Below are 18,802 nucleotides of genomic sequence, written 5' to 3'. Positions count from 1 at the left end.
CAGATCTCCCCTCAAAGTTGTCATGACTATCCGCACTCATCCAAGCATTCTCAGTTTAAAGAAAGTGATCGTCGGAAGAGTAAATTGAAGTTTCGGATTCCCAGCCTAGAACACCAGTCGGGTGTGTTTAAACGTTCTGTTCCTGCTTTCCTAGTCCTTCGGTGTTACAGAGGAAGCGCTAAATAAACCGACACCCACCCCCACAATACTAGGGCTTCCTCGAGCTTCCAGTCATAGTAATCCCGTCGCCCTCGCCCTCGCCCCCGCCCCCAGCTCTTCTCTGACCTTGATTCTAAACCCGGCCTGCCTTACCCGCCAGAGAGACCGGCGGCGCTCTCATTGGCTTGTTCACGAAGGCGGAACGGTGCCCGACAGGACGAGCTAGCGCAGAGAAACCGGAAGAGATTTCATCTTTTGGCTTTCTGTCCCGCCTTTTGTTTGTTATAATATCCGGTGGCGAGAACCGAAGGAGGGAATTACGGCGAAAGAGAAAAAAAAGTGGGGGGAAAGACGCACTCGAGGGAACTGAAGTGCCAGAGCGCCTGCGTATAGCTCGGTAGAGAGAGGAGGCGCCGCCGCGTGGGGTGTAGGCGAAAGCGCTGGGAGAGATTCCAGGGGCGTTTGCGTTGCGTGCGGGTGCGCGCGCGGCGGCGGTTGAGAGAACAAGAGCAAGGGAGGTTGTTGGGGGGGAAGCAGAGGAAGCGAGACCACCGAGCCTCCTTCCTGTGTGCTCCGCCCCGTTATCTGACGGACGTGGGGGGGGGAGCACAGGAAGTAACGCTTAAGGCGGCGGGCGTCATCCTCCCCATCGCTTCTCCTGCGGCAGGGGAGACGAGAATCCGTCTCGGCTGGTGAGTTTCTCATTCCCATCTTTCTCTTCCACCACCACCCCTTTTTTTTTTGGGTTGTTGGAAAAAGCCAGCAGCTGCCATCATTGAGGGTCGCTGCTTTTCCTGGAAAAACTCTTTGCTCCCAACCTATTTTTCTGCCATCTTTCTCCAACGAAAAACAAAAAAGGGAGCAGTAAACGGAGGAGGATGGGTGGAGGAGGCTTTTTCGTATAAGTCTGTTTTCTCATAGGGAATAACTTTTCATTTTTAATACCTATGCCGTTTGATGGGCGCGGGAGTGGGGGGGGAGAGAAATTTTTAAAATGGTTGAGTATATTCTTATGCCACTTCATTTTTTGTCTCTTGCCTCTCTCCCAATAGACAAAATGCCCTCTTGAAGGCAAGTCGGTCGTGCCTAGGGTAGGAAAGAAGATAAGATATTCCGTTCTCATGGATTGCTGAAGTTTTCAACCACCAAGGAAAGGAGACTTGCATCTGACGCGATGTTAGCAGTCTGTGCTGTTGAATAAGGAGGGGCAGAACTTGAATACAGCCGCCTGCTTTTTTGCCCACATGCTCATCATTTAATATTGGATCCCTTATCTGGAAGAATCAAGTGGGCATTTTTTTTTTTGACTGTTAAGAGCAACACATATTTTTGGGATAGTGTCTCTGGAGCCTGGTCATATGCATTGAGTGATTAGAAGAACGTAGTGCAAATTATATGATTATTAGGTTGGTAAACTTACAACGATAAACTTAGGGAAACTGCATGTGAGAAACCGCATGTGGCTGGCTGCTACTTGCTCTGGTTGTGACGTTGGATTATTGTGTGCCGAATCAAAAATCTAGACTGCAAATTGTCCCTATTCCCCTCCTTTCTTAGCATCGTTGCTGACGCATAGCACCGTGGTCACAATTTTGTACTGTTTTTCTTTTAGACCATAACAGCAGACATAACAACTGTTTAATTTTTTTCTGAAGAGTTTTTAAATAGTTTTTTTGAACTAAAAAGGGCAAATATGTCCTTCTTTAACTTCCGTAAGATCTTCAAGTTGGGAGGTGAAAAGAAAAAGAAACAGTATGAGCATGTCAAGAGAGATTTGAATCCGGAGGACTTTTGGGAAATTATAGGAGAATTGGGTGATGGTGCTTTTGGCAAAGTGTTTAAGGTAAGAAATCCTTATTTGATGCTATATTGGTAAATTGTATTTTTCTGGGCCCTGTTACATGTGAATTTAACAAAATCATAAAAATTCATAATCCATAAAATAATAATGAGTGTTGGGCTATCATGATATAGTAAAAATGATGGATTTCTCTTAGATGTAAGTAGTTATCAAAATAAGTAATAAGTCAGTTTTTAATTACTGCTTGGAATAAACTGAAAAAGTTCTTGGAACATAGACCCATTCTCCTTCACTACATATTGCTAAGTTATTTTTTTGGCCTATTTTTCTACTATCTGTGCTCATTAAAAATAGAGGTGTGGTATTGTCTATAGATAAATGAAAAGTCCTTTCATTTCGAATAAGTGGTGGTTTGGATTTTTCATACAATACATGACTTCCTTCATCCTAAAGGCTTCACTTTGATACTGAAAATATATTTAGAAAACAAATTCTAAAAAGATGATGACTTCAATTATTTTTTTTTGAAATCGTACACTGCTGTTTTATAGGGTGGTGAACATATCTTAACATAGGAATTCCACCAAGACCAAATGCTTTTAAATAATTATATAATAATGACTTAATATTGTTCTTTTCCTTCAAAATGTAGGAAATGAAGTATATTTAGAATAGACTAATTTATGATGTGAGATAGGCTTTCCCTAATATGTTTCCTGGATAATCCTAAAATGTTAGATTCATAATTGAGTCATTGATGATGATATGAACAGAGGTTAGCTATTACACATCAAATACTTATACATCAGATAATTCCATGAATTAATGGGCTACTTTCAATGTTATAAATTGCTATGTATATGCATGCCTTCTACATCTCATTGAACTTTTCATGTTTCCATAAACATTCATAATCCAGCAGTTTCACCCAATAAATCATTTGATCTGGTGATCAGCTGCCAGTTAATGATACTAAACTCTTTTATTTTCTTCCATTAATGTCAGTAAGAAGCTAGTAATTTATTTACTGCTTACTAACTAGCTGACTTGATTAGTGACTAAGAACTTCCAAGTAGCCCATCTGTGCTATGACTAGTAATATATATTTTTAACTTTACTAAGCTTTTTCTACAGTAAATATTTTTTTAAAAACCTAATAAGAAAAAAATGTTGAACAGTTTTTAAAATAAATGTAAAACTTTTTTCATTGTTCGAATTTAATTGTCAACAGCTTAAAAATATGGAACTTTTTAACAGAACAAAGTTCACTTAATGTAAGGAAAGATTTCAATCCACTCCCTGCAGGCTTCTCAGCCCATTGGAAAAGTGGGGGACTCCCTTTCTTGGTCAAAGGGACTGAAGATACAATGGGGGTGGGGTGATGGACCATGGACAGTGTTGATTGAGTTAGTGTAGCTTAGAGCCCAACCCATATTCTTCAGGAAGAGTCTCTTAAATTGACAGGCATGGCTAAGAAATTTTACTTCAAATAATCTACTTTTAATAAATACATATGATAGCTTTGTGATTTCATTTTTTTATGCTGGTGACTTACTTTCTACTTTAGTCATTATTTGGACAGCAGTTTGTGCATGTCAGTCATAAAGCTGCTCGCTGTCAATGTCTAATCTTAGATTTGAATTACAAATGGAGATTTTGAATTACAGTGACTATAACTGTGGAGTGGCAATATTTATAGCTCTGTGATTCAATCCAATGAATGCAATTGTTGCTTTTGTTTTAATTCCACAAATCAAGGAGGCATGGTAGGCAAGTTGATTCTTGTGTTCTTATATTAGTCACTTATATTCCAGGCACATATTGAATAATCTGAGGTCTTCTTTTAATATTTGAATATATTCTGGGTGTCAGCTCACACATACATGCTGGTTCCACCCATTCTTTTATGCAGCAGTCATCTTTTTCAAGGTATAAATTAAATCTTATCTACCTCAAACATTTATTTAAAAAGGAGGAAGCAATATGTGTACTTTGCATCTTTAGCTTTTGCTTTAATGGACTTCTCTTCTGGGAAGAACTTTTTGCTTCCTTCCAGTTCTGTTTTATACTGGATATTCCAGTATATTCCCAGGCAATTTTTTAAGGGCAATTCCCTGACTATGCAAATTCATCTTTTGGAACTTGTGATATTCTGCAATATTGATAGAAAAATTGAATTTTTTTCTTAATATGTTTAATTGAGGTCATATTTATGAGAATATTTCCTTCAGTATGGAATTATACAATATTTAATAAATAAATTGAAAGGAATTGCATGAAACAGTTCCCTCCTTATCCTTCATTTTGTATCCTTGCCCATAGCTAACTATCCATAAAATAGTTGCTCTGGAGTTCTGATATGATCCATTTACGACAACAAATGAATGAAGTCAAGTGGCTATTCCAAAGCCCATTTAATAATAACATGGAAGCTATTCCAACACAGTTCAAAGTGGATTGACTAACTAAACAGAAGTAGCAGCAGTAGTAAACTAAACAAAAATGTAAACAAATAAACAAAATATTTATATATTAAAAATACTTTTTATTTGGAAAAGATTTTGCTTTGGTTTTTTTTTCTCTGTATAACAGTCTGTTGAAATCGTGGAAATTACTGTCCATAGGAAGTAAATAAAAGAATTACTTGATTTAGTATAATGTATCTGTTTTTGTTACAGCTTTAAAGTTAGCCTTGTCATTTTATTTATTCTTACAATTGTAAGAGTGCTGTATTTTTAGTACTGTATACTGTATTGTCTTTTTCTTAGCTAAAGTATTTGGTTTTTATGACATATACATATAAACTCTTTTTGTTACGATCAAAAACCATTGCACATAAAAAAGTTAAACTAAAACTGCAGCAGAATGAACTTTTATAAATAGAAAGAACACTATTTCTCCCAAGATTTGAGTTTCTTTTATAATAGTTTCATTAGAGTAAGAAATATTGTTCTTGATCATATTACAAACATGAAATTTGTATGATAAATATTTGCTATGGAATTACGAAATCTTCAATTATTTTTTTCTCCAGAACTAACAATTGTGAATCGCTGTAGTTTTATTTGTCAGCTAACATTTAAGAATAAACAGTTTAGTTACACACCGTTGACTGTGATAGATGATACAAAGCAGATAAGTTGCATCTAACAAAGGGAGTTGTAACTAATGAAAGAATATACTGCAATAAATATGCTGGTCTTTAAGGAGATCCATATTGTTTGTAGATAAATGATACTCTATCTGAATTAGTAGGTATTGTTCTAACTTTTGAGTTGCATATGCTAACATCTATGGGCTATGTGTAAAAATTTGAAGGTTGCATGACATTATGGCCAAAAATGAAGATTCTGATTTTGTTGATGTTATCAACAGACAAATTGAATTTGTTTTTGTGTATTATTCTGGTTCTGCTCTGCAGACCTGAGAAGCAACATACTATATCTTTACATTGGCAATGAAGTGAACTTGTATCTCTTAACTTTCATGGAAAATAAATGACAAGCAGGAGACCAATCTAACCCCATCTAGTAGACAAAAGAAGAGTAGCTTTATGACAGTGGCTTATACTTCCATTCCAGAAGAAACTTCATTTTTGGTTACAAAGGTTTTTCTTCCTGAACACTTGGGTGTATCTTATAGATTTCTGACTACTAATAACTTGTAATTTAACCTATCATGGACTGTTTTATAGAAATTTTCTGTTTTTACACAATGTATACCCTTTTATATCTATTGACTATGTTGCCAACATAGAAGAAACACATGAAAAAATTGAATTATTGTTGAAGCACATCCAGTACAACTAAAATATCTATGGAGACCTAAAAGTAGTGGCTGTTGCTTGGATATACCAAGTATGTTATTATAAATGCAAATGAGAGAGCCATGCAAGAGTGTCAAATAACATTAAAAGAAATGTTCACTACGAACGAATTTATTTCCAGGACAGAAAAATATGGCACATGACTCACTTATTAATCCAACAAACAAATTTTGCCTCTGTTTCACATAAAACTTGAGCCTGATGAAAAATTTGTGAGAACGATGAACAAGGAAAGTGAAGATTTTTGTTATTTGGAATAGATGTTTCCAAGAAAAATTAATGCCAAGAATAAGGAAGGTTTTTGTTGGTCCACAGATCAGATATGTCATCTGTGACACACTTTAAAGATCTGTTAGTGGAGCCAGAGAAAATCACCTGGAAAGCATTCAAGAATGTTGTTGAGAATTTCCTTGGCAACTACAGAGCACCAAACTACATTCAGCTGGTTGACAAATTTCTTGCAGCATACAAGCCCATAAGGTGTAACATGTCACTAAAGATTCAGTTTTTGCATACATACTTGAACTTCTTTTCCAAAAATGTAGGTACAGTCAGTGATGAACATGGTGAAAGTTTTCACCAGAACAATTGTCAGGCATGAAAGATCAGGCCCACACCTGAAGTTTCAATGTAACTGATTTATTGATGAAAGCGTGGATCTAGAAATCATCTCAACTAACAGCATTGATTAGCATTAGAATTAAATAAGAGTCAACAGAAGTCAAGGGTGGTTTGGCTAATTCATTTCTGCCTTGTCATGGGATGATTCTAGACTGATCCCTCTTTTCATTTCTCCCCCTGGCTCTGCTAGTCCTTTTCCTACACAATGAAAAAAATGGCATCATGGCAACTGGAATCGATTAATGCTGACTGACTATTGTTGGACACTGCAGCGAGATATATCAGATGCTGAGTACAAAAGAAAATTGGCAGCAAAACACTGTTGGCTCCTTTGAACTCATTCATGTCGGAAATATACAATTAGATACATTATAATCAAAGTTAATTTCATATTTTTCAAGATTCCTACATAATACAATTGTTCTGAAATTATATTTGTTCAGTTCGAAAGCGTCTATCACCAAAATTTTTCAAAAAGCAAATCTTTGGAAAAAATGTGTTGTACAGTGATACTGTGGTTTCCTTAGAATAAAATATTTAGGAGCAATAATACATTCCAAAAGTATATAAGAGCTCAGGAAGCAAATATTTTGAAATAAAATCATCTACTGTTATAATTTATTCTTAGTTTCTTGAATTTCATTCATTTGAAAAAAAGGAATGAATAAATAATGAATTGGAAAAGAATTAACATTGGAAGAAAAGCTTTGAAAGAGCCTGGGTAGACAGACAGAAAGACAAGCTTTCCAAAGCACTCAGAAAGGGTGTTTCATAAAGCATGATTGCATTTTCAAACCCTCTGATCCTCTGGAAGGTTTTTTTTTGTTTTTTGTTTATCCCGCCCTTCTCCAAAGACTCAGGGCGGCTTACAGTGTATAAGGCAATAGTCTTCATTCTATTTGTATATTTTTACAAAGTCAACTTATTGCCCCCCCAACAATCTGGGTCCTCATTTTACCTACCTTATAAAGGATGGAAGGCTGAGTCAACCTTGGGCCGGGCTTGAACCTGCAGTAATTGCAGGCTACTGTGTTCTAATAACAGGCTCTAACAGCCTGAGCTATTCCGGCCCAGGTTGAGTCAGTTGTTTCAAAAACAGTCCTCCATATCTGTAGATGCAATGATAAAATTTATCCTGGGACTTTGCACATTGTGAGTTACTGCTTTGCAGTCTAAAGCAAGAAAAGTATGCCTTTTTAGCACATTGTGAAACTTTTGAATGATTGTGCAGCGTAATCTTGCAGGTTACATATCCTGTCAAAATGACTTACAAATATTACAGTCATTATTAAATATTACAATACAAGGTGCCCCAAACTGCAAGCCTGTTCCATTCTTACTTAGTATCTACATACAACTACTGGTGAGGTTATTGTTATTTGGGGATTAGTACTGTCAATACATTGATGATACTCAGTTGTACACTTCAGCCCTGGGAGTACTTCTAGACTTACAGTTCCCAGTTGGTGAGCAGGTGACAGATATGGCCAAGAGGGCCCTTGTACAATTTAAATCTAATGCATCAGTTGTGCTTCTCCTGGAACACATGCCTTTACTTCCTTGTTGGACTAGTGAAGTGTGCTTTAAATGGCCCTGCCATTGAAAACCAGTTTAGAATCTGCTGTTGTTCCAGAACACACAAATGTAGGGAGTTTTGGATGCAAACTGATAATACTAGTTCTGGTTTTTTATAATAACACGTTTGCTTTGTGGGATGCAAGGCTTCCAGATTTAATTTAAGGTATTGTTTAACCCCTATGAAGCTCCACATGCTAGTGGTCCAGGTTACATGTGAAACTGACAATCACTTACTATATTTAACTGCTCCACCACTTCTAACATGATGGGCTTATTTCTTGTCTCCTCTTTGAAACAATGTCATCTAATGCACCCCAAGAAGCATGCCTTGTTTGTCATAGCACCTTTAGTCTTATATCTTTAGTCTTATATCCACACTTTTAGACTATCCAGAGATGTGGATAATCTTGACTATATAAACCATCTGGAAAACTTTTAAGACCTAGCTTTTGCTTCAGGGTATGGCAGGGATATCAAACTCATGTGCCGGTTGTGTCATATGCTAGCCACGCCCATCCCATTTTAGCAAAGGGGAAAGAAGTCACGATACATCACATGATGACAATGTGATGCCACGAATTTGACACCCCTGGGCTATGGGGCCAGGCTATTAATGGAAGCGCCACCTGTAGGGTTTGTTTGGATTACCAGTTTGTTATAATGTTTGTTACTTCTGGTTTTTATGTTTTGCATTGTGAACAATCCAGAATCATAAGACTAAGAAGTGTGGCTATATAAATGAGAGAGTTCTGAAAAACAAGAATATAGTAGGAACTTCTTTCTTTGGGAATCTTTCCAGAGAGCAGTTAGTAACGGTCCTATGAATAGGAATTGATAATTATCCAGCTAGAGCAGACTTTTAAAATGGTTTCTCTTCTGAGATTATAAACCTCAAAGTGAAAATTGTGTTCATTTTTTGTTGTACAAGCTACTCAAGGAAACTCTCTGAATAATACCTTGAAAAGAAGAGGTAAGGTTTTTAAAGCTATGCATAAAATTATGCAGGCACTTAGACTTCCATGCAGACTGATAATTCTTAATTACATAGATCCTAGCTCTCAAATAATTGATGAATGAATTAAAGGATAATGGGTTTTAATCTACTGTGTCTCTTCTATTGCCCTAGTAAGTTGTATTAAGTATATATAGTATTTTCGGAACAAAATTGTGGATTAGTGCCATGAACTATTATTTTGAAAATCCCTATAGGCTAAAGTTGATTCTAGATTAGCAAAAAACTGGGGTTATCTTTTTGCAATGCTTCTGCTTCTTTCTCTGTGAACTGTTTCAATCTGTTGTAGAGACGGACAAGAGGTCAGCCTGATGGTTCCTAATTTAAGGGGTACCACAGGGTTCAGACCTTATCCCCTCCCCTCCTGTTTTTTAACATCTATTAAATTACTGGGGAAGATCATCAAGCAATTCAGGATTATGATAACATCAGCATGCTGATTATGCCCAGCTATCTCACCAGCATGCTCTTGATGTTCTATCCCAATGCATGGTGACTATGAGTGTCTGAAGGGGAGACAATTGGCTCAGATTGAACCTAAACAAGGTAAAGTTTTGTTTGTACATGGGGCTTCTATTTTGGTTCCATTGTTGCTTCTGGCTGCTACAATTATTTTATATGGGGCTACTTCTAAAGATTACATGGTAATTTCAGTTAGTTGGAATATGGAGGTCAATATCTTGCTGGTTCCTGATATTGGAAGCATGTTAAAATTATAAGGCAAGGCTTGAACAAGCTGTAGTTCAGTTTCTAGTACAATTTAAAGTGCTGGCCTCCCTCTTCAAGTAAATTACTCCCAGCCTATTAGATCATATAGGGGGCCCTTCATGTTGTTCCAGATTTCTGAAATATCAGGGTAGACAATCTACAAATTACTGCTTCTCTGTCGCAGTGCCAACACTATGGAATGGGCTGTCCATTGAGATGAGGCTGGTAGCCTTTAGGAGATTGTTAAAAGTGGAGCTTATTTATATAGCCATTCAGTAACATTCACCTACATCTTTTGTAATTTTACTCTCCAACTTTAGTTTTGCTTTTGCAATTTGCATTGCATTTTTTAATTCTATTGTTATTTTTACTCTCATATTGTAACAGTTGAGACCAGGGAAACTATTGTGGAAAAATCAAATTGCCAATTTAAATATTTTTTCTGGGTTCTTATATTTAATAGCAAGTATTAAGTTTTAAGTCTTTCTTAGAAATAATATTAAAAATAGAATAGAATAGAATAGAATAGAATAGAATTTTATTGGCCAAGTGTGATTGGACACACAAGGAATTTGTCTTGGTGCATATGCTCTCAGTGTACATAAAAAAAAAGATACGTTCATCAAGGTACAACATTTACAACACAATTGATGATCAATATATCAATATAAATCATAAGGATTGCCAGCAACAAGTTACAGTCATACAGTCATAAGTGGAAAGAGATTGGTGATGGGAACTATGAAACGATTAATAGTAGTGCAGATTCAGTAAATAGTCTGACAGTGTTGAGGGAATTATTTGTTTAGCAGAGTGATGGCCTTCGGGAAAAAACTGTTCTTGTGTCTAGTTGTTCTGGTGTGCAGTGCTCTATAGCGTCGTTTTGAGGGTAGGAGTTGAAACAGTTTATGTCCAGGATGCGAGGGATCTGCAAATATTTTCACGGCCCTCTTCTTGATTCGTGCAGTATACAGGTCCTCAATGGAAGGCAGGTTGGTAGCAATTATTTTTTCTGCAGTTCTAATTATCCTCTGAAGTCTTGTTGCCTTCCAACAAGCCTTTCTTGTTGGGTTGCAGAACCGAACCAGACAGTTATAGAGGTGCAAATGACAGACTCAATAATTCCTCTGTAGAATTGGATCAGCAGCTCCTTGGGCAGTTTGAGCTTACTGAGTTGGCGCAGAAAGAACATTCTTTGTTGTCCTTTTTTAATGATGTTTTTGATGTTAGCTGTCCATTTGAGATCTTGCGATATGATAGAACCCAGAAATTTGAAGGTTTCTACTGTTGATACTGTGTTGTCAAGTATTGTGAGAGGTGGAAGTATGGAAGGGTTTTTCCTAAAGTCTACCACCATTTCTACGGTTTTGAGTGTGTTCAGTTCCAGATTGTTTTGGTTGCACCACAAGGCTAGTCGTTCGACCTCTCGTCTATATGCGGATTCGTCATTGTCTCGAATGAGACCAATCACTGTTGTGTCATCTGCGAACTTCAGTAGCTTAACAAATGGATCATTGGAGATGCAGTCATTGGTATACAGAGAGAAGAGAAGTGGGGAGAGCACACAGCCTTGGGGGCCCCTGTGCTAATTGTACAGGTATTTGATGTGATCTTGCTTAGCTTCACCTGCTGCTTCCTGTTTGTTAGGAAGCTTGTGATCCACTTACAAGTCTGTTCCGGTACCTGTAGCTGGTTTAGCTTAGTTAGAAGAATGTCTGGAATGATGGTATTGAATGCTGAACTAAAGTCTACAAAAAGGACCCTTGCATAGGTCTTTGGAGACTCAAGATGTTGTAGGATGTAGTGCAGGGCCATATTAACAGCATCATCTGTTGATCTATTTGCTCGGTATGCAAATTGCAAGGGGTCTAAGAGCGGATTCGTGATGGTTTTCAGGTAGGAAAGCACTAGCCTTTCAAAGGTTTTCATGACTACAGATGTTAGAGCAACTGGTCTGTAGTCATTCAGTTCCTTGATGGTGGGCTTCTTCGGCACTGGGATGATGGTAGAGCGTTTGAAGCAAGAAGGAACATAGCACATCTCTAGTGATTTATTGAAAATATGGGTGAAGATGGGGGCCAATTGGTCAGCACAGACTTTTAAGCAAGAAGGAGTTATCTTGTCTGGGCCTGGAGCTTTTCCTGGCTTTTGTCTGTGAAATAGGTCCTGCACTTCCTTTTCTGTGATCACTAGGGGTTGTGAACCCAATGAAATGGGGTCAGTTGTAGGAGGCTTGGCTGTTGTTGGTGTGTCTGAGATGGGGGTTATGGAGATAGGTGGCTGTAGTTTCCTTTCAAACCTGCAGTAAAACTCATTCAGGTCATCTGCCAGTTGTTGATTACCTTCAGCCTGGGAAGGAGGTTTGCCATAGCCGGTGATATTTTTAAGAGTTTTCCACATGTTTGCTGGTTCATTTGCTGAAAATTGATTCTTTAGCTTTTCAGAGTAGCTTCTTTTTGCTGCTCTTATCTCCCTTGTTAGTGCATTTCTGGCCTGATTGCCATATAGTTAAAGATTGCTGTGTTTAGTTCGTAGACAAAAGATTTTAGAACAATAACAAGACATAAGATTATTACAAATTCAGGGATAGCTATTTAAGCTTGTTATGATAAAACTGTAAAATATCTCAGATAATTAAAAATGCAGCTAATGCATACATACTATTTTGGGAATTCTGTCTCCTTTACTAGATTTATAAATTTTATCCTGACATAGGAATGCATATATATACCACCTATATACCACCAAGTATGTGCCCTTCCTTAAGGGAGGAAAGACTAATAAATATACAGAATTATATATAACAATATACTGTTGAATGCCATTGTCATTACTAATAGTTTTGAGAAAGAATATTGTTGGATGATAGTTTTCTATACAAAAATATATATTGCAAATTAGTTTAAAAACTTTTTATTCAAGTTGTCGGACATGGAGTTAATCTGCTGCTTATAACTTTCATTTCATTATCCTAGAAGTTCACATGGTCCCCATTATTTATATAGATTGCTATTTCTGATATTAGCTTTGCAGTAATTCGATTTTTTTGAGGAATCTGTCGTATGCAGACAGCAGTGAGTGTCTGCAGATAATATCATATATAGCATTGGAATATTACGAGTTATATGAAATTTATCAGAGTTCTTTCAGTTGTCAAGGTACAATACTACAAGAATATTATACAATAACATTATACAGTAAAGTTATATACTTTGTATATAATACAAAGAAACCATAGTGGTAAATCACATGCTTTTTACATGCAGGGAATTCCTAGTGTAGATTTTGTTTCTATGTGCTTTGTGTTTTGTATATTTTGGTTTCCCAATTAATTTGGAAATGGAATAAGAGTACTGATACTTGGAAAAAATAGGCAGATTATAATACTATCTACACAGATGTGGTCTGCTTTCTGCCTTAGCTAAGACTGTTTTCAGTAAGATGGTGTCAACGTGACGGCTTTGCAGAAGAAGGAAAGGTTGCATTGAATAAATCAAAGAAGAAAGTGCTAATAATACGTTCTAGATGATCCAGTATATTCCAGTATGTATTTACAAAACATCCAGAACATAGAGGAACACTTGAATAAAATGTCTGCAGTATAAATGAATAAAACAACCAACCAGTTCTGCTTTAATGTTTTCTGCAGGCTCAGAACAAAGAAACAAAAGTCCTTGCTGCTGCAAAGGTCATTGATACTAAATCCGAAGAAGAACTTGAAGACTACATGGTTGAAATTGATATCTTAGCATCCTGTGATCATCCTAATATTGTCAAATTGCTAGATGCTTTTTATTATGAAAATAATCTTTGGGTAAGTGTTTGCTATATGTTTTAGTGGAGAAAAGGTACTGTGTATTAAATCTTAACATTGCCTCCATGCAATCTGCATTTTTAAAAAATACATTTTTAGAGACTGATGTGCAATTCACTTCATCTATTGGAAATGAGGAATATTTGAAACATTTCAAAATAATGTAAACTCTGCTAGCTGTTGATGAAGAATCATTTTGTAGAAATTGTTATCTGTGCATAAGTACAAAGAAAAATACTGTCTTCAATATCAGATTTAGGTTAGTAAAAAGACCAAATTCAATCATTCTTTCTTATTTTGTTGTGAATTTAGGCCTCATGTTGCAGTGGGATGTGTGAGAAATATGAAAGAAGAGGAACACAATGTCAAACACCATTTTTAATATGCTTGTATAATACCACATTATATAATAACACATTACCATGTGAATGATTGAGTTTTCACAGAACTATAATTTAGGATTTTCTTAGTGACGATTTGTGAATAAATTATAATGACCTGATTATATATAACATTAAGTCTTAATGAGCACAATCATACTTTTTGTGGTAGAGAACAATTAACAATGTTACGGCATAGCACTGTATGTGCATTGGTGATCTTATTCTCCTTTTTCACCTGTGAGAAAAATTGGATCATAATTTCTCTCTCCTCTTCCACTTAGAGGAAGGGGAGAGAGGAAGAAAGCTTAATGCCATTTTTTTATAGAAGGCAAATGCCATTCATGTTTCCAAAGAACAGGAATTGCTTAACTAGTCTGAAAGACACTAAACTAAGGAGAAAGAAGAAAACAAAGCATAACCAATAGTTGATTACTAAGCACGTCAGATTGGGAGATCTCAATAGTTCAAAAAAACCATACTCTATTCTATTCATTAATCATGTCCTGGCTTAATTTCGGCTAATAAAAGAAATACAGAGGCCAGGCTACATGACTCTTTTCTATTTAATTCTCAAAAGAACAAATTTGGAGAAATAAGCAGCTGTTAAAGAATATAGGCCTAAAAACATGTTGTCAACTAGTACATCATATTCAAGATTCATACTACATATCATCCATATACATCCATTATGTTTAATATTTTCTAAGACATATAAAGATTATGATCCATTTTGATTTTTGAATTACAGCAGATTTGGGCTTTTAAAGAAATTAACCAAATTTATTAATTTCCCCAAAGTTTAATGGAATAGCAGTTACCATTGATTATTATTGATATTACCATACTTAATATTCTATTATTGTAGCAGATAAAATGTTTTTATTTGTTGATTTTTCTTTTAATGGAATAACATATCCACAATAGTCATTTGATTTAAATTTATGTTCTCTCTGGAGAAATTACAGCAGCACTTGCCCAGTGAAAATTTTTGAATTCACTGTTTGCTAAACAACAGATAACTTATTTCCATAATTAAACCAACATTACAGCTAACAGACACCTATCATGTTGTCTCATTAAGTCTGTCTAATCATTGAAAAAATAGTAAAAGAAACTAATGACACTCCAGAAGTAGAGATGTACAAAACATTTTGATTCAGAATCTCTGAAAGCAATTTCAGGGTTTGTCGATAGATATCCTGTTCTCATGGAAAGTATTCTGGTATTGATCCTTTCATATTGGAGGTGTTCCAGACTTAGGGCAACCTGTTTTGAATTAAGAAAAGAACAATTTTAGACAGGTAAATAATTCCAATAAAGTCAGAACATTTTCTAGGTAGCGGAACAACCTCATCAAGCTTGAAGCAACTCTTTCCAACTAAAAGTGGGCATTTTGAGTTAAAATGTTTCACATTCAAACTGTTTTGCACACTTCTAACCAGAAGTTTAGTATAGTGGCTAAGCTTAATTCCTGTTCTTCCTTAATTCCTGTTCTAAGCCAATTTGAAAAGTAAACATCTATATTACTTCCTTTAAATATGCAGATTCTCATTGAATTCTGTGCTGGTGGTGCAGTTGATGCAGTAATGTTGGGTAAGTAAAACATTCAAAATATTGGAAAAATAGATAATTTCATTGGTAGTTTCTGTTATTTTTAGACTATGAATACATTAATGCCTAACACTTTTTTGGTATAATTTACAGAAATAGAATATACATGAGTGCACAATGTTAGACTATTATTTAAAGTAATAATTTTAAGTTTAAAAACTGTGTGATGGTAGTGGGAAAGATCTTGCGTTGTTGAAGAGATACTGCCTAAGAAACAGATAAGACACAATAGAGTCTGCACTGGTTAGTGAACAGAGCAAGAGGTTCAGAAGGGGCCCTCCCTAGTTTCTCAGGCTGTAAAGGAGATGGTGGAAGAACATCATTTGCAGATTTGCAACATTTTGTTAAAGTAGCTTTACAATAAAATTATAAATTATTGCTTATTTGGTCATTTTTCCTGCTTGGTCTACCTGGTAAAGCTTGGTACTGTGTCATTTTAATGTTGAAATCTCTATAATTTATTTTTTATCTTTTGACCTGGCAGCACTCCTCCCCCAATCCCTACATATTTTACTTTAATTATCAAGATTTTTGGCAAAAGAAGATATTTAAATGCAAGAGTATGCTTTTCTTGTAGAACTGGAAAGACCGCTGACAGAGCCACAGATCAGAGTAGTTTGCAGGCAAACTCTTGAGGCGCTGCATTATCTGCATGAAAACAAGATCATTCACCGAGATCTGAAAGCTGGCAATATTCTTTTCACTTTGGATGGAGATATTAAACTAGGTGAGTATTCTATTTCTTAAAATAGGAAAGAGTTACATTATTTTAATACTAGTGTAGTATCAGTAATAGTTTCTCAATTAATATAGACAGCTATTTCTAGGTCATAGGACCTTAATTAGTAGATCTGCTTTAGCTGATTTCAATTTCAAAGAATTTTTTTTTCCATTGCATGAAGTACCTTAATACAGATTATGCCAATAGAAGAGACTATATGGCTTGACTATATGTGGGGTCCTTGGTGCTTTCTGACCATTGTTTGCAGACATTTTGTTACCCAACTAGATAATATCTTCAATGCTAAAATGAAATGGGGTTTGCTTTCTGTTTGTATGCAATAGCTTGCCCTGTCAGTGTTGTTAGAGGTGTTGTTTTCTCATTTGTAGTTCCTTGATTAGGGTATTGTTTACTTCTTGATTGTCTGGTGTCAATCCTGCTTATAATGTTGTTTATCTCTATGTGCCTATTGATGGCTGATTTGTCTGAGTTGCAAGATTCCAGGAATTCCCTAGTGTTCTTTTTTTATTTAGCTTGGTGTAGGATGCTCAGTTTCCTAGTTTAAACTATGGTTGAGTCTATCCATAAATTGTGAAATTAAGGCATTTTCTCATGTCTTTTGACAGCTAGTTGGTTATCATGCATATACTCTGCTAATTTTCGGCATGTTTGTTTTACATAGTGTTTGTAACAATCCTTACCCTGTATGTTGTAGTTCAATGGTCACCAACTGGTGGTCCATGGACCACTGGTGATCAGTGAGAAAATTTTGGTGGTCCATAGTGCACCTGGGTGGAGGAGCTCCTCTGGGATGACCAAAGGACCAATCCTGTGAGTAGAGCTCTGGAATATGGGACCAGCCAGGCAGCTTGTGGTAGGGCTGAAAATCTCCGCCATAGAGAGTGGTACGTGCAACGTACAACTTTGCAGGTGGCGCAACGTGCAAGGAGTAGTGCAGCCCTCATTAGCCAGAACAAAGTAATGGTGCTGTTGCAGCAAGGAGGGGCAGCGGTGCAGTTGGGCCAAAGAAATGGGCAGTGGTGCAGCTGGGTCAAAGCAATCTGCGGTTCTTTCATCCCCCTGCTGTGCTCCCTGTTGGCTGAACCCACCAGTGGCTGGCCCCGCCCCTCATCCTTCCCTCCCAGTCACTCCTTGCCTCACCTGAGAAGGTAAGGGCGGGGGATGGAGACTCACTCCATATTCCAGAGTGGGAGTGAACCACCCTTGTACTTGCTTCATCTCTTGCTGGGTCTCACGGGGGTTTCTTCCAGCCCTTGTTGGTGCTGTGTGTACCTCGGTTGCTCGGGAAGACACGTGACTCGCTTTCCGCCTTGCACAGCACAGTTAAATTTTGCGCGCTTTACAATAGGGGAGATGGCATCCCCTCCTCCTGGAGCTCATTACGATATGAAGCATCAGCCGCAGCCAGGCCAAGCCATTGTCTCGGGGTGAAAAGCAGGTTGTGTGTCTCCCCGAGTGACCGAGGTGCATCCAACACCAACAAAGGCTGGAAGAAGTGCCTGCGAGACCCAGAGAGTGCCAGAGAATCAGAATGAGAAAGAGAGAGAGAGATGAGAGAGACAGAGACAGAGACAGAGAAAGTCGGAGAGAGAGATAAGGGGGAAAGAGAGAGATAGACCTGTTTCCCATAGAAAACAAAACAATGGGAGCCACAAAACCTGGGTAGGTGTTGCTGGGGGGGTGTCATATGACTGGGTGGGAGGGAGTGATGTCGAGTTGGCCATGCCCACTCAGGTTTTGTGGTTCCCAGTGTTTTATTTTCTGTGGGAAATGGGTCCAGATGGCTCTTTGAGTGTTTAAGGTTGCAGAAACAGCTAAGCTAAGTGCCTGAAGGACCCCATCCAGTCATTGGGAGTCTAGGTGCTTCAGTAAGCAGTGCACTGGATTCATATTAGTGGTCCGAGGGATTTAAAATTATGAATTAGTGGCCCCTGAGGTTCAAAAGGTTGGTGACCCCTGTTGTAGATGACTTCTATTTTTAATTCTTGGGCTGCTGGGTCTTTTCGTTTATTTGAGATGTTTTAAAGAGCTTTGGTTGGTTTGTGTGCTATGATGATGCCATGTGGTTGTAATACTCTCTTGATTGTTCCTCAGGTACCATTTAAATCCTGAAATTGACATCTTAATGAAAATTTTTTTCCAGCCATACATGCATATGAAATTCTATCAAAAAAAACCATGGTCAAACATATCATACTCATACTTGCTTTTTATTGTAATGCCTTGCAGTTATAGATATAGGCTTGATGATTTGCTTTTATTCTTTGATAGCATTGCTCTTTAGAGCCAGCCTTAGTCTGAGAGATTGTGGCAAAAATATTGTCTAATTTGTTTATTTGATATCTTTTAGCATTCTTTTCCCTCTCCTTTCCTGCCCTTCTTCCCTTTACTTATTTAATCTCTTTTAATTAGCATTCTAATTTACATTTTATATATATATTGTGTGTTTGTCAAAGATAGCAATAAAAGTTGATCTACTTACTATAAGCCTTATGACAAGTTACACTGAATCTCACATTAAATCAATGTAAAAGATATATATGTCAC

At 36.9% G+C, this 18,802-nt stretch overlaps 2 protein-coding genes across 7 annotated transcripts in view; one reads left to right on the top strand and one right to left on the bottom strand.

Moving 5' to 3' along the window:
• The window catches only part of STN1 (STN1 subunit of CST complex), a 40,197-nt gene extending 39,737 nt beyond the window's left edge, over nucleotides 1-460 (bottom strand). For 2 of the 4 annotated variants that reach the window (XR_009155666.1, XM_058187653.1), the window contains exon 1: nucleotides 313-460. The gene's annotated coding sequence lies outside the window, so the exon portion shown is untranslated. Of the gene's footprint in view, nucleotides 1-285 lie in introns of all 4 variants that reach the window. The other 2 variants (XM_058187656.1, XM_058187654.1) reach the window with 2 other exon arrangements.
• Nucleotides 461-645: 185 nt separating this feature from the next.
• SLK (STE20 like kinase) overlaps nucleotides 646-18,802 on the top strand; it is a 41,691-nt gene continuing 23,534 nt past the window's right edge. The window contains exons 1-5 of one of the 3 annotated variants that reach the window (XM_058187641.1): nucleotides 646-851; nucleotides 1,212-2,002; nucleotides 13,355-13,519; nucleotides 15,447-15,495; nucleotides 16,091-16,240. In XM_058187641.1, the coding sequence (XP_058043624.1) occupies nucleotides 1,853-2,002; nucleotides 13,355-13,519; nucleotides 15,447-15,495; nucleotides 16,091-16,240 (514 nt within the window). In that variant the 5' untranslated portion in view covers nucleotides 646-851; nucleotides 1,212-1,852. The remainder of the gene's footprint in view (nucleotides 852-1,211; nucleotides 2,003-13,354; nucleotides 13,520-15,446; nucleotides 15,496-16,090; nucleotides 16,241-18,802) is intronic. The other 2 variants (XM_058187639.1, XM_058187642.1) reach the window with 2 other exon arrangements.

The sequence above is a fragment of the Ahaetulla prasina genome, chromosome 6, assembly GCF_028640845.1.
Source record: "Ahaetulla prasina isolate Xishuangbanna chromosome 6, ASM2864084v1, whole genome shotgun sequence".
Taxonomy (NCBI): Eukaryota; Metazoa; Chordata; class Lepidosauria; order Squamata; family Colubridae; genus Ahaetulla; species Ahaetulla prasina.
This window is presented reverse-complemented; position numbering and strand designations above follow the sequence as displayed.